This window comes from Sceloporus occidentalis, unplaced genomic scaffold (assembly GCF_023333645.1).
Source record: "Sceloporus occidentalis isolate IW3139 unplaced genomic scaffold, rSceOcc1.0.p SCAF_2, whole genome shotgun sequence".
Lineage (NCBI taxonomy): Eukaryota > Metazoa > Chordata > Lepidosauria > Squamata > Phrynosomatidae > Sceloporus > Sceloporus occidentalis.
The window spans coordinates 131,860,995-131,877,723 of NW_028316982.1; the positions used below are offsets into that span (position 1 = coordinate 131,860,995).

The following is a 16,729-nucleotide window of genomic DNA, read 5'->3' on the forward strand; positions in this document are numbered from 1 at the left end:
AACTGCTAACCTGTTAAAAACATGACTTATTCTTGCTGTTAAATGTGACCTATGTTTTGAGAATTGTATGTTATTGCTAGATGTTATATTTGCTGGAGTCTGTTTTTCTTAATGTTGGTTAATGTCTGGACGTTGCTTTCACACATAATAATAATAATAATAATAATAATAATAATAATAATAATAATAGCATTCACACGCGATGCCTTGTTTGCATCTCTGCTTCTGGAGAAAATGCAAATTTGTTGAAATCAAATTGATGCGAAGTTCCTAGCCTCATGAAGAAATCTGTTTCAAGTGTCACCTTCCAAAAACAAGAGACTGACTCCTACTGATGTGTCCTTGAAAACCTGGGTTGGACTGAAAGATGGCCAATGATGCTTTTAGCCACTGAGAAATTCCAAACACACATCTTTGGGTAAAGCTGCAAACTGGATTGATGTGTGTTTCTTTGAGGGACAGGGCATTGGGACAGTATAATAAATAAAACAGCTTGTACAAGACTGGTACAGTTGGCCCTTCTTATACACAGATTTTTTAATATATGGATTCAAGCATTCACGGTTTGAAAATGTTCAAAAAAAGTATACATTTCAAATACCAAACCTTGACTTTCCATTTTATATAAGGGACACCATTTTGCTATGTCTTTATATTTAATGGGACTTGAGCATACACAGATTTTGTTATCCATTGGGGATCTTGGAACCAAACCCCAGCGTATAACAAGGGTCCACTGTATTTGCTGCATTGCCATGGTAAATATGGATTCAAAGTACAGGGCCTGTTATCAAGCCATACTGCAAAAATTAGCATTTTAAAATTAATCTCATGAACCCTACTTTCCTCCCCCGTATCATTAATTAAGAAATGCTGAATTAAGTTTTTCTTTATTTTGGGGTAGGCACAGTCACTAGCATCATCTTTATCCACAAGGCAGCTATTGAGAATTTGTCGTCGACTTTCTCACTATCCAGATGAAAGCCTCTACAATGCTGTGAATAAAGCTTGTCTTTCCAGGTATTCCTTTGTATTTTTGCGATTTGTTTGTTTAATGATGGGAACATGGCATGAGCATACCAATTTGAAATTTCCAGATAGAAAACATTTTTGATCAGTTACATTTGCTGCTTACAATTATGACACAATTGAAATAGAATTGCACACATTATGTAGAACAGGAGGAATCAGTTTGTAAATTGTTACTTTATTAAAACAGCCATTCTCTCAGAAATTCTTCTGTTTAAGCAAATGGGAACCTACGTAAGTTGCTAAAAATTGAGGATCCCCGAGAAAACACTACAGTGTATCCAGAAAAACCTTTCACAGGAGTGCTATTATTAAGGGCTATGGTTAGTTTGAAACAAGAGTCTTGTAGTGCTTCTTGAGCTCCTGACTGGCAAAGAAATGACATTTTCTTTATTTCTTACCTTCCTGACATCTTTCCTTGTTATGTATATTAACATAGTCCTTGGTTTCTTTTACATAAATACTGTGATTTCTTGTAGAGAAGCTTTGTCTTGGTTTTGCTATTTTAAATAAACAGCTTATTTGTGTTTTCTACTCTTGTTTTGGGCTGGGATTACTAGCAGAGTAATAAAAAGAAACCTGAAAGCCTGCTTTGTCATGGTGTAGTATATAATTTCCATGTCCTGGCAAAAATGTAAAGAAAAGCCAAATGTGAACACACAGATTGCTTGCATATCAGGAGCCATTGCAGTCACACATATGCTGAACAGGAGAACTGCAGAACATCATAGATTTATCTTTCTGAAAATAACCTCTCAATATTTCCTGTCTCATTAGGTTTTTACCCAACCTTGCAAAATCTGCTTTACATAAAAATCTGTTGGACTCTGGAATTGAAACAAGTCCTATTGACACTCAGCAACTGGAAGGAAAAGATTATAGCTGTAAGCTGCTGACATTTCCTTGCCTTCTGTTAGTGAGCTTAATACAAACACAGCAACTGGATACAATTTGGGGTTTTAGTAAATTACTAGTTGAGTGTTTCTGCAAAAGCTTTTAGGTTTTTTGCTGTACTGTTGTCATGGCTGAACACAAAAGGTAAAGAGAAACTATGCTTAATCTTCTCTTTAGTGGAGTTTCATCTACCAGTATAGTAGTAGAATACTGTAGTAGGCACCTTTAATGAGAACCTAGGCCAATGTGACCAGATCACCAATTCTGACATGTATGTCCATCAAATAAATATCCCTACCCTTCACAGCCACATTTCTTTCTTTGGGCCATTCTGAGGAGCAGTTAGAATGTGATACTTGTGGCACCTGTTTTAAAATATACCACTTGGGAAATTGTCTTTTTTCTTCATCTGTTGTAATTCTGAAACATTAAAAGCTGAAGGGCTACTAATGGCTTAGTGTATATAATCTACTTAAACGTACATAATGATCATATGTGTTAGCCACTTCTATCAGACTCTGGCCTTACTAAAATCAAAGATCTTCAGTGCTTCTTTAATGGACAGCTACACCTATCCTCTCATCAGTTAGTAACACTTATTTGTCTGAAACATCAGGTGAAGTAAACTCGGGAATCCTGAGGATTGGATCTGTAACCATCCCAATTCACAACCCATATGAGAAAATGAAAGTTCCTGATGTTCTCTTCTATGAAAATACTCAAGTAAGTGCTGGACAATGACAGGTTTTTGCAATAAATAAGTTATTCTTTAAGTGATTACTTAAAGTGAAATGTTTTCATCTGAAGGTCTGTTAAATAGTTTCGGAGAACTAGAGATTTATGCAGTTGTAACAGTGTAAGAACTGTTTCTATGTTCTTGTTTCCAGCAAAGCGTGGTACTCCTATTTTCTGTAGTCACCTCAAGCTCCATCTGCCATGTTAGAAATTTCTTTAGAGATTCCATTTTAATTCAGTGGGGCTACATTTTAGGTTCATTGAGACAAAAATAGTCATATTGTTGGAGGTGGGAGTTTGAAATGGATACTCCTTTCCAGTCAGAAAGGGAGTTGCACACTCATTCAAGCCTCAGTCTTTCATACCCTGGGGCTTTGTTCCCCTCCCTCCTTTCTGCCAGTTTTCAGTCCCTTTCTCTTTCAGAAGCTTAAAAAAACAATCCAGTTAGATAATCCCTTGAAATTCTGAAATAACATGCTTTGTTTACTGCAGTGTTGGAAAGTAATTTTTTCTAAACCCTAGAGGGATTTAGAAACTTAGTTCAGCTTTGGAAATATCTGTATTTACGCCTTGGGTTGGGTTATTTATCTGACGATGGTGATGTGAAAGATACTGATGAAAGGAAGAGGCTGTCTCATAGTGATTCCTGTGCTGCATATGTGTCTGCCCTACTTGAAAAGACCTATTTTTCTTTGTCAAGATTAGCATAGTCTTCTCTTGTTCTTTTAAAAAAAACAAGTTGAGGGGGAACACGAAATGAGCTGGTATGATATTATAAATTGCATCATGTCATATAACCTACATAAATAAAACAAATCTGACAGATGTACACATTTAGTATAAACAACCGGTAACCTGAACCAAATGGGAAAGTATGAAGAGAAAATGACAAAATGCACATTAAAAGTATCCTTTTTTGCACTTTAGAGATTTGTGGGGGTGACTGGAAGTAATTCCAATCCTCTGCTGTCTTTCTGTATGGGGTTTCTGTTACTGTCCTGCTCATTTAAGGTGTGGGAACTTGCATATACTTTTAATTTTTTTTCTTTTTATGTAGATTTTGGTAGACAAAGTCAGTTAATCCATCTGTATAATCCTCAGCATTATGTCACCACTGATGTTCGCTTGTCAAGAGTATGCAAACAAACCAACAAAACCACCTTGACTTGCACATTACCAGTAGGACAACGTGGATTTTGTGCAAGCACAGCAAGAGCAATAAAATGCACTGACTACATGTGCTTAAAGTCAGTGTCTCTCCTTTACATGCTCTCCTTCCTAAAGAGTTCCTCTATTGTGGTCTACCAATGGTTGAATAAGTTTTTTTTTTCTATTGCTCTGGTTGACAGGAGTTGAGAAAAGTTTGCATTTTACTTCCTTTCACATCAAAGTGGAGGCTGAGACTTTTGCAACAAAAGCCATGCGTGTCTAAGAAACCTGTTTCAGCCCGTGACAGAATCTGTTATTAACTTGATGTATGATGCCTGGTGAATAGATAGGCAATCTCTCCCCAGATGCCAAACAATTAATAATTTCATTATATTTATCATTCTTATTAGAAATAGCAAACTTAGTTCATGTCTGCACTGTTGGCTAGCTCACCTTTGTTCATTACAATGGTATTTCAGTTTGCTAACAATGTATTAAATGTATTTTATATTCTGCTGCTGCTTACTTCTCTATGTGCCCCTCTCATAGAACTGTGACCTATGCATTAAGAAAAGACATGCCTCTAGGCTGTATTTTCTCCAAGGGAGGGTTGCTATTTCTTTCCAATAGACTGATTAGGGGTTCACAAGCAGAATGTGATGGGTATACCCCATGTATACACAAATGGAGAGGGTTCCCAGAAGAGAATTCATGCCTGAAAGCATCCCCAAACTTTTCTGCCAGATACTGGCACCAAAGATATTTCAGGGTTGTAGACTGGCATTCTTTTGGTAAGCTAAAATAGACCCATTCAACTGTTGAACGATGAATCAATACATAAGTAAATCTGATCGAATCAGTGGGTCCATTCTAGTCAGTACTAACAGCAAGATTCAGACCAATGTCTATTAATATCCTGCAGTGCTCCTAGGCCTCTGTTGGAGACAGTGAACTGCATGTTGTCTCCCACTCACAGAAGACCTGCTTTATGCCCCGCATCCAACTTGGTATGCACCTAGCAACTTGTGCATTTTCCTCTGCTTGTACAAACAGGAGCAAGAGAGCTGCTCCAGAAGCATTGTTTGCATTTTACATACTGTAGTAATGGTTTTCCTTCTTTAAACCCAGATCCAGTTTGTTGGATCCAGCTCACATTACTGAGCTAGATGAACTGAGCTAGTCCTGGTCCATTGGCATGTCTCCAGTTCTTGTCAATAGACGTCATGATATAAATCAAGAAAATATTAATGATTTCCGAGAGGCACATGATAACTATAGATCTGTGGGGAAAAGTGAGAATCAAGAAATTATTAATGCTTTTCCAGAGGTACATGATAACTATATATCTGTGGGGAAAACGGAATGGCTACATGTGTTTTAAGACCTGTAGTATAAACATTTCAGTATTGCTTTCTAAATATTGACTTCCTTTTTTTTTCAAAATTGTCTTAATTTTTCTCTAGCATATGATGGTGATGGAAGATATGCTGAAAGACTTTTTGCTTGGAGAACATCTTCTCTTAGTTGGCAACCAGGTAAAGGCAATGAAATCTTTCCTGCAAGTATATGTATTTGTTTTATTTGTTTAATCTGAATTTTTGAAAGGTTTAATCTGAATAAATTTACACAGGTTTATTTATCTTAACCATCCCAAATTTCACTGGTCTTATACATACATTTAAGCAATGTTGTCTGATTTGTATTTAGTGAATGATCTTGTATCAAAAACCATAAAGTTGTTTTTAATAGAAACTTTAGTCTTAAAATGTGTTTTAGAAAATACACAAGAATAAAAGAATAAAAGAGATGGCATTTATTCTATATTCATGCATGCATACACACATACATACATACATACATATGTATATGCAATAAATATGATAAGAGAAGCACACTAGATCATTTTAGCAGCTGCATTGAGTGAAGCAAAATAAAAAAAAATCCAAACATTTAAGCACTAGTTTTGCCTTGTTCCATGTAAAAAAATGGGCTGGGGCTTTATGTCTAATGACATTTCTTCTTTATGTCTACCTGAGTGGACTGTTCCTCAAAAGCACCAAATATGCCTTCAGGCAGGAGTGGGCAAAGAGTGGACCTATAAATGTTGCTGCACAGCTTTCAACATTTCTCATCACTGGCTATGCTAGCTAAGGTTGACAAGAGTTGTAGTTCAACAACATCTGTAGGGCTGTAGTTGCCCACTTGTGCCTTAAAGTGAAAATCACCTGATTTTGTGTTCTGTATTTTTTATTCAGTAGTTATTTTCAGCTGTGGAAATTGCTTTCAAATTGCACCAGTAGAACATAGAACATAAATTTAAGGGAGAATGTGTTTCCAATGACAAGAAAAAGGTGGTGTCTTCTAGTAGAGGAAGCATTTAGAATGCTTTCCAGATTTGAACACACTGTTTGAAAATTGCACATGGGCGGAAACTCATACAACCCCTTGAGCATCCCTGCATTCTGTTTACACAACAGGGAGATAGAAAATAAAAAGGATTTCTGTGACAACATGTTCTGTTTTGCATTAGTTTAGCTTATTATTCCTGTTGACTGAGTTTTGTTTGAGGCAATGTTTTTGGCCAGAGTTGCCTACAGACTTATTTCCCAGTGTGTTGGGCAAGGAATCTAATACAGGTTGAAAAAGCATGTTGGACACATCCATCTGCCATTTAGAAACACATCTTTATTCCTATTGATTATGCAGATCTAAGCATGTTTATGTGGAAGAAAAAGCTCTTTGAACTTTTTAAATCTGACTTGTGAGTAAACAAGTTAAAGATCAGGACACAGGTCTGTGTAGTTAGGCGGCTGAAATGCTCGACATTGTTCAGTTATCAGGCTGTTAATGCCTTTCAGTCCCACAGCTGCTGTACCATATGGCTCTTGCTCTCTGATCCATATGTGCTATTTTTTCACCTGATTTATTCATTTGTTATCAAGAATGACTTGATGAGATTTAATATTCCCATAGAATTAAAGGCCTAAGGTTCAATATTTCATGGGGGAAAAAGATGATGTTAAACTACGTAAATGGGAGTTGTTGTTTTATTTTATGTTCTAAACTGAGTTCCAACACTAGAGGCTTACAATAAACTCTTTGACACATTTGGCACTTTAAACACATGACACTATGTCTATGTAACTAAATTTAGACTGTGGGTATGATATTGTAATATTGTAATTCAAAAGTATAACTTTAATTCTGCCAGTTGTTGAGCACCTTTAGTACAAAAAACATTATTAAGGATGCTGTATGATGTGATATGGGAGGAGGTCAAGTGGGGAGTGACACCATGGGTTACCGCACCAGGTGACGTCAATCCTAGTAGGTGTAGAGGAGGGGTTCCTTCAAATATACCAGTTCCATATCATTTAATGGTATTTTAATTGTGCCCAGAAACAGATTGAAATCCAGTATAGATGGAATAAAACTGGATTACCAGAGCCAGAAGCAACTCCCCCAGACCAAACTGGCTGATGCATCCACACCAGCTGAAGTTTCCAAGTGCATTTCAGAGGCACCTCTTACTGTGTGTTACAGTGATCCAATCTGGATGTAACAAGGACACCTGTGGCACAGTGATATCTGCTTTATGCTGATAGCTGGTGCACTAGCCTGAGCTATGCAAAACATACCTTGTTACTTCTTTTACCTGGATGTTTACATTGTCTTGTTAGTTCTCAACAAATGTCACCCACCAAAGTGACCAAAGCAGTCCTAGTTAAAAGCTGGCTTTAAGAGATGCTTCCACCCCATGGGGATGAAGTGGAGCAGGAATCAGACCATTGAGCATTCTGGAAATGACTTAGGCTCTGATGCAGTTGAAGGTCACAAACTTCAGCAGGAAGCGACCTTACCCACACAGTTATAAAACTCTGTTGACTATCTGGAAAATACTCAAGGATGGGCCATATGATACATTATCATTATCTTTAGAACCTTCTGGAGTTATGTAAACTCTTTCTTAATCTTCCCAGTCTTCTGGGTGCTGAGGGCTGTCCAGAATCCCCCTGTAGTCTCAGTTTTTTTCCTATACAGTGCTCTGTTGGAACTGGTAGCCAGGGTATCATTTTAAAGGGTTTAGTAAACAATTTACTGTGAGCATTTCACCCTATCCATCTTCTGTGGGACTGAGAGAATAAGTATTAACAGTAATGACAAGTATTAATAAGTACCAATACTTTAAACATGCACAGGAATTACTTTTAAAATATGTATGGCTAAAACGTACCCAGTTATATTTACCTGTTAATATCTTTATATTTAAGAAATATATTTACCTGTACAGTTGCTTTGACAAATAAATGTATAGGATAGTTCTACCCCCTACTCTTCTATGCCTTCAAATGAGTAAACATGTTGTCAGCTTAGCAATATCAGTGGTATGGCCTTCACACCCAGTCATGATACTATAGCCTTTATAGCCAGGATTTTTATGCTGTGGTCCATGGACTCCTGGTTGGTTATTGGATGAACCATATACACAAAGATTTTTCCTCCTTTATTTCCCTTGCTCTTACTCCGAAAATTGTGTCTTAAATGCATTTATATCGGGAACAGTTCCATCCTTGAATAGTCCCCAAAGAATTACTCTTTTATGCAGTGGAAAGATAAGCCATTCCATACATTATCTGAATGCTTTTCTTTATTTTCATTTTCCATGATTGTAAAGAAATTTGAATCATGTTCTGTTAACTGAAGATTAAGGATAACTTCCTTTGTTTTTGCAGGGCGTTGGGAAGAACAAAGTGGTTGACAGATTTCTTCACCTGTTAAATAGACCAAGAGAATATTTGCAGCTGCATAGGTGATAAATACCTTGCAATTTTTAATGACTTAATTGCATTCTTACTATTGCACGCTTGTTTTTACTAACTAGTTGCATTCTTGTTGTTGCATTAATTGTGTTCTTGTTATTATTTACTAGTTGAAGTATATCCAGAACTGCTTAGCTCTTTACTGTATAGTGGCATCTCCTCTGCCCCTTAATTTGGAGTTTAACTTGAAACTGGATGTTGCATCTTGGTCAGCTACTGAAAACTCTCAAATTTTGAGGCATCTGGCACAGCATCCTGAATTATAGCTACTGCAAATAAATGTGCAGCCATTCTCTTTTATTATTATAGATAATAGCATTTTCAGATGTTTGGCTGGTGAAATAATACAGATCTCTTGATTAATGTATCTATGTTTTGCAAATTGTATGAAGGTGCCAGCCACAGATGCTGGCGAAACGTCAGGAATAAACTCTTCTAGAACATGGCCACATAGCCCCCAAAACCCACAAAAAACCATGGATGCCGGCCATGAAAGCCTTCAACTTCACAAAACTATTGTGAATGGATTTTTTTGGTATCTCCTTTTGTATATAATGTGGGAATGATTGGTATGCATAAGTAGACACTGTTTTCAGTGATATGTATTAATGGATGTGGAGGGAAAGTATTACAATCTGCTATGACCGTGGGACAAAATTCCCGGCACAAACTCTTGACATCAGGTAAATTGGGGACACATTTCCTCCCATGTATACAGTGCATATGAGACTCCATGAGGCAGTCCATAGTAATGCATTGTACTATCATAGGGTAATTATTAAAGGAAGGAGGGACAAAGAAACTGCTCAGACATTTTGATGTTAATGACTACTTTGAGTTAATGAGTAAAGAAAGATGAGTACAGTATAACAAGATTTCTTGTAAGTGAACAAAGCTTTTTGAGGTGAAGGGAGATTCTGAGATTGGAAAAGGACTTAAAACTTTCTCCAGTTGTGTGTGTTTTTAAAAGACCTTTAATCTTTATTTGATAAGTGAAACCATATCCTGTTAATTTTAAAGACCCTTAAGGAGGTGTCATTACACTGAATGTGCCTTCCTTGATTTGTAATGGTAAGATTTACATCCTTTCCCTCATCCACCAGAGTGTGTTATTATTAATAATTATTATTATATTTATAGCTAACATCCCATAAAGCTCAGTTCACTTTACATCTCTGTGTATGGCAGGGCGGGGGGGGGGGGGGGGGGAGAGAGAGACTTTTGATCTTACAATTCCAGGAGGCAGGAAACCTGAAATACCAAAGTGCCTCCACCTCTGATTTTGGGAAATATATTGCAATTTGTTATCGTGAGCCTTGTATCCCTATTTGGAGTAAAAAATAACGGTAACATACTTTCTCTCTTTTCAATTTGGATAAAACTTTTTGTTTGTTTTCTTTCTTAGAGACACTACAGTACAAAGTCTTACACTTCAGCCTTCCGTTAAAGATGGCCTTATTATATATGAAGATTCTCCACTAGTAAGTCGTTTTAGAGCTTACATATTAGGGTACACTTACACATGTGAACAGAAGTATCACAAAATAGTTCTGTTTCTTTTGCTTTAGCTTGTTAAATTATTAATTCACTGGATTTTTCTAGCATTTTCCCCATACTCACTAGATTCCACAGTTAATGCTGAAGTTTAGAATATACTTTATTGAATTGGGTTGTTGAATTAGAATCCATAAGTGTGGCTCCCTCTCCTGCTGTTGCATCCAGTAAAACAGTTGAAGAACAAATACTAGAATCTGAGGAAGTACATTAGATGGCACTTATGTTGTTAGGCTAATTTGTGTGTGATTTCGTTAGAATGACAGCAGGGTGGGGAGAGAGAGCTTGGTGGAGTCCAAGCCAGAGCAGAAAATCATAATTTGTGGAGTGAATCTTGGAATAGCATGAGAAGGAGAGTGATTTCTTTTCTTGCTGTGAAACCAAGACCTTCGAGCAGCCAGAGGCCTTTCGGAATCTTGTGTCTTTTTTACCTCCCAACCGCCTGTGCTTGTATGGGAACAAAGTGTTTGGAGTCTTTCTGGGAATGGGGTGCATTGTGGCTCTCATTCGTAACGTCTTCTATTTTTTTGCCTGTTTTCTATTTTATATTATTATTTGGAGTGAGCTGCAGTGGATCACTTTATAATCTTGCTTACACAGTGTTATGGACTTGGATAATTAAGTGAAATGTTTTCCTTAGACTTATTCCCCCATTTCATTCTCTCTTGCTTTTTCCATCTCACTTTTTCTCTCCATTCAACTTTTCACCCATCCCCTCCTCATTCTCCTTTTTACCCACCCCTTTTAATTATACAATTAAGTTGTGATGAGAGTACAGAAGAATGGGTTTGTTAAAATATCTGATCATTATAACTGAAGACCCCCACCGACTTAATTAGAGACTTGGATCCTTCATACAAAGCACTGATCTTTGTGGATTGCACTTTTTGACTGTGAGTGGGGGAGGCAGAAATAACAACAACAAGAGTAGTAGTAGTAATGTGTAATGGTAAGTTTAAGATGGTAATTGCTGACCATAGCTACTCCACCGGGGGTGCTTACTAACACATTACCCAGTAGGGAGAGCCTGCACCTATGTTGGGCCACTATAATCTGCCAGCCAAGTTTCTGTGAAACACCAAAAGAGCTCTTTAAACTGATTAACAGAATATACCCCCCTGAAGTCCACATAGAAAATCGCCATACCATTCTCTGTAAATCCCACGGTCTGGTCCAATGCCAATATTTCAAAACAACAAGTTTATTAATACCAGTGCAGCTAATGAAACCATTTATGCCAGTCAATCCCTTGCCAATTTTACCACTTAATGTTACTGAATTAGCTTTCAAGTCTGGTGTTCCAGATGTTGGGAAAATTATGTTTGCATTCTTCTGTCCCTACTTAGTTAGACAGGGGTGGCCTTTCTCTTTCTCCTTATGACTAACATGCGACTTTGGTCACTGACTCTTGGAGGCAGTTTAACAGCTCTCTCCTAAGATTCTAAACTGCTGCAAGCAGTTAGTTGTAATTATAATATTTTCCTGCTATATTAAAAGATAATGAGAGTTTCTCTCTCTACCCAAACCATCACCAGTTAAGATAGGATTTATTTTGTTAATTATTTATTTATTAAAGTTATTATTATTTGTTTTTAAACTACAAACTGTATGTTTGTTGTTATTTGGAATAAGTCTTTATTCTTTAGGAAGACAGATTTAAAATAATAGTCTGACCCACACCTTTGGCTGTTCTGCTGATGAAACCTGAACTCCTAACAAGTTTAACTTTCATTCCTGAATGTTTTTGTTTCCCTTTAAAAGAGTTAACAGCCTGGAAAACTAAAATTGCACCCCACACAAACTCTGCTTGTTTCCCTGCATTCCAGTATAATACTGTATATAACTTAAATGTTTTTTCATATGTATTTCACTGGCTTGATGTGGGAAGATGTGCTGCAGCTCTTACCCAACCCACAACAACAAAAAAGGAGGCATTATCCTCCTATGTCAAAGTAATTCTTACAATATTTCTGCTGCTAAGCTTTGACCACAGTCCTATACTACCAATATCTGTAAGCAATAAATACAAAGTATAAGATCATGCAGCTAGTGGTCAAGGGGCTCAGGTTGGTAACTGGCTAGAGCCCCATGAACATTTATCCATTTACCTGACCTCTCTGTTGAAAGCCATTTTTGCTTCCCTCATAGGAACTGTACTCACTATGAGAAATGCAATGAATGTGTTCTCCTTAGTACCCAAAATATTAATGTTTTCTGTCATCTCAGTCACCATAGGAAGGGGTGTGGGGATTGTTTTTTGGCTGTAACCCAAGGGGTCAGTGATGGAGATGAGGATGAGAATTTATTTTTTCCAGGTGAAAGCTGTCAAAAAAGGACACATTCTAGTTATTGATGAGGCGGACAAGGCACCAACGAATGTTACTTGTATTTTAAAAACATTAGTGGAAAGCGGTGAAATGATTCTGTCTGATGGAAGACGCCTTGTTGCTGGTGAGTAGCCCCAAGGATGCAGTAATTCCAACATCTTCATTTATTGCAGAGTTGCTGTAGTGAGTTTAGCCGGTGTAAAGATCAAAATACTGTTTTTTGAAGTAAGAGCTTTTAATGTTTACTTAGAGGGGGACAGGAGTTGAGTTATGCAAAAAAAAAAGTTTAATTATCATTAGACTAAAAATTCTATTGCTCATAAAAATTATATCTATAGAGTTTATAGTTACTATTAGTCTCGATCTAGGGGTTCCTTCGGTAATTAGGAACTCTGGAATACACTGGAACCTTCATATGCATGAAGACTTCCTGTTTGCTGCCATATAAAGGCACCTCACTGTTTATCCAAATGACTGTGATGGGGAAAAACAGAATATTTTCATATTGAAGAGCTTCATAAGTGCATCAGGCCCTGCTGAGCCAAGAGTTATAACCAATAATGGTTAATGTTGGTATAAGTGGTCAACACCTTGGTTAGCTCTTTACCATCTTTCAGTTGGTATGCCTTTGGATACTTCAATAAAGCCTTGTAAAACTGAAAATATTAATTTAAATCTGTGTATTTTCCAGATTCTGCTTGTGTCAACGGAAGAGAAAATGTTGTAGTAATTCATCCAGACTTTAGAATGATAGTTCTAGCAAACAGGCCTGGATTCCCTTTCTTGGGCAATGACTTCTTTGGAACACTTGGTAAGCAGAACATTTGATAAAAAGATGTATTTTAGAGAAGTATGGAAAATACCAGCTTTATTTCAATAATCCTCTTGATGGTAAACAGATAAAGGAAGCAACCTGCTTAGCTTATGTTTAAATCTGTTCAGCATTTCATTTAAGAGACTTCCTCAGCCATTTGTTGAGATGCCATTTGGGGAAGAATTGCACATTGATAATCTTTCAGGACACCCAGGTTTCTCCTTGGATAGTGATAGAAACTAAGTGGCGCAGTGGTTAAATGCCTGTACTGCAGCCATTCACTCAAAACCACAAGGTTGCGAGTTCAAGACCAGCAAAAGGGCCCAAGCTCGACTCAGGCTTGCATCCTTCCGAGGAGGGAGCTAAAATGAGTACCCAGATTGTTGGGGGCAAATTAGCTTACTTGCTAATTAGCTTACTTGCTGTTCACCGCTATGATCTTTGGAATAACGGTATATAAATAAAACAAATTATTATTATTATTATTATTATTAAGATCTTAAGAGGAAAAGCAAACTCTGTTTCCTGTAATTTAACAGGAAGAAGTAATTTTCTGAGATTCATAAAAAGTGCTTTGCGATGGGAGGACTTTTCTTGGGTGCAATCTTACAAGGCTCCCTTATGTTGACACCCAGAAATATATGTGGTTATAGCCCAATAATATTCTCTCTGACTGGTGGCAACGCTTCAAGGTTTCAAGAAAGAAGTCTTTTTCCGACGTTAAAACCTAGGATCATTTCAAATAAAGTTGCTAGGGTCTGGATTTGAGACTTCCTTCAAATACAGCATCTTTTCTGCTATTGAGAGCCCTCAGCTGGATTTCCATTACCTATTGTGTTCATGAACTTGGTACCATGCCTTATTAAAGCACTTAACATCTAGATACCTCTCGTATATGCTAAAACCAGGGCTGCATCAATCTAAGGGATGACGTTTAAGCAAGAACCCATTGTATTCTCTAAGGGATTAATGGCAAAAGATTTTCACCTTTGATGTCTCCATTCAAAATAATGAAGGTTTGTGTCTTCTATGGAAGAATGGGACACCGCTTAATTGCAGTGCCATGAATTTACAATGCACATGTTTGGATAATAGTACATTGTACAGGTGTTATGCATTTTTAAGGTTTCAATTTATGTTGAATTAAACTGTAACATTTGTGTTGTATGATCTTTACACAATTATTTTTGTTCTATCTTGTTCATTTTAGGAGATATTTTTAGCTGCCATGCAGTTGATAATCCTAAACCAAATTCAGAACTTGCAATGCTTCGACAGTATGGGCCTGAGGTTCCTGAGCCAGTCCTGCAGAAACTTGTGGCTGCTTTTGGAGAGCTTAGAAGTTTAGCTGACCAAGGAATTATAACTTACCCTTATTCAACTAGAGAAGTAGTAAATATAGTAAAACATTTACAGGTACTGTACTCCTAATATCAATGGATTAACTGGTAGTGCTGAAACATGCAAACTGAAAAATAATGGCACATGACTTCTAAAACCCCTGTTAAAGTGTAGGTAGATTTTTGTGAAACATAAAATATTTGCATAACACATCTAGGTGTGGTTTAAATGACCTGGTGTGGAGGAAGTTAGTCATGCTTACATCCCTTTGAAATCATTAAGACAAGCTAGTTGTGAAAAAAATCTAGAAAAAAGTCCTATCCATTTCTGTCAGATGACTGACTTCCTCTGGATCAGGAGCAATGTGTGTCCAGATCATTTCCCCTTCTTTTCTATAAATAGTATCATGCTCCCCATTGGTGTATACAGTACACATTATGTATACAGTACACATGTAACAACATCCCCTTTAGACATAACTGAAGTCTATCATTTTCCTACTTCTTTCAAAATGTGTCAGCAGAATCAGTACTTCAAACCGTTACAGCGAATGGGAGGTCACTGTATGACACTTGTATTCCCATTTGAGCTAGCATTCTTTCATTTAAGAGGAGAGGGCAAGCTAAATAGGAAGATGTGAGGTGTGCACAGGTTTCCTCTTAGTCCTACAGAATTTCAAAATGTCCTCCATTTTGAGCATGAGTAAGAAGCATGCATTTATATTTATGTGAGTGTTTGTAGCTTTTATTTGGTAATGCCCTATATTTATCTTGCATGTCCTACATTTTGAGGTGACTTGTCCTCCTTTGCGGTTAGGATATCTGGTCACTCTGCCAAGAGGACATTTTGGGACAAAAAATATTTCCACACTTCTGATGCACTTTGTCTACTCTTGATGTATATATACAGGGTGAGAGCAGTCGTGGAAGAGAATATGGCTTTGTTCTGTTCTATAGGCCTCCTCCATATATGAGTGTTGCACCTATCTGGGGTAGCCGCTGCTTAATTATACAGGAAATACAACAAAACTATGGCGCGTTACAATGCCGAAAAGCGGCGGCCTGCACCTGCCCCTTTTCCCGCCGGATCGGGGCCTCAGTGGCTAGAGCGGCAGCCGCTGAGGCCCCGATCCGCTTCTTTCCAGGTCGTGGGGAAGCGGCAAAAGGCCCCTTCCCCGAGGCCTGGAAAGGGGTGTCCTTGGGGCTTCAAGCCCCAAGGACACCCCACGGCGGCGAGGAGGAGGAGAAAGGGGCCACTTGGCCCCTTTCTCCTTTGCATCGCTGGGCGCAGCCATCTAAAGGCTGTGCCCAGTGACGCAAGACCAGGAAGGAGCTCCGTTTCGGAGCTCCTTCCTCCGCCGACGAAAGGGCGCACTAAGCGCCCTTCCGCAGCGCGACCATCACGTCCGCGCCGCCTCGTTTGGAGGCGGCGCGTTCGTGACGCCATAATGGCGGCCCCCATGTAGATGGGGCACCGCCATCTTGTACGTCCTCAGGACGTATTAGGCTTGAGGGCGTCAAGAAGTGACACCCCTTTTTAAACCTAGGACGTCCTGAGGACGTCCCTTATGGCGGTCTGTAACGTGCCAAAATTTTCTAGATTAGCCTAAGATTTAGTTAAGCTGGGGGGTTTCTGTACTATTTTCTATGTTCTATACTAGTTATTTTTGCTGTTTGGTAGGCAGCATTTGTTTACAAGTATTTGTATAAAAGTATGAAACTCTATAGTTTATAATTTTAGGGTGCCATTTGCACGGGAATATTGTTTTTTAATAGAAATTTAACCAAGCTCCTTACAAGATGGCAAGTGGCAATTAGTTTTAATTTCAGAAGGCTTGGCAGCCAACAAAACTAGATTCAATTCTTCATCGTAACCTTTTGCTGGACTTGAGTGAACAGAAGAGAAGATTTTGCTACTATCAGTGATAACTTGAGGGAGTGGGTTTTAATAGTTTTTCAACAATATGGAATAGGGCAAAAGAATACAAACTAGTAAATTGGTTTTAATTTTTGTAACATTTGGTAGAAAATTCCTTTCAAGATTCCCTAGTCAAAGAAAACTTCTTC

At 37.9% G+C, this 16,729-nt stretch overlaps 1 protein-coding gene across 11 annotated transcripts in view; it reads left to right on the forward strand.

The window, feature by feature from the left end:
* VWA8 (von Willebrand factor A domain containing 8) overlaps positions 1-16,729 on the forward strand; it is a 140,504-nt gene that overhangs the window by 65,240 nt on the left and 58,535 nt on the right. For 10 of the 11 annotated variants that reach the window (XM_089511040.1, XM_089511039.1, XM_089511037.1 and 7 more), the window contains 9 exons: positions 905-1,020; positions 1,807-1,913; positions 2,540-2,646; positions 5,271-5,342; positions 8,541-8,617; positions 10,033-10,108; positions 12,497-12,632; positions 13,200-13,319; positions 14,533-14,738. In XM_089511040.1, the coding sequence (XP_089367166.1) occupies positions 905-1,020; positions 1,807-1,913; positions 2,540-2,646; positions 5,271-5,342; positions 8,541-8,617; positions 10,033-10,108; positions 12,497-12,632; positions 13,200-13,319; positions 14,533-14,738 (1,017 nt within the window). Of the gene's footprint in view, positions 1-904; positions 1,021-1,806; positions 1,914-2,539; positions 2,647-4,935; positions 5,135-5,270; positions 5,343-8,540; positions 8,618-10,032; positions 10,109-12,496; positions 12,633-13,199; positions 13,320-14,532; positions 14,739-16,729 lie in introns of those variants that run through there. The other variant, XM_089511043.1, reaches the window with a different exon arrangement.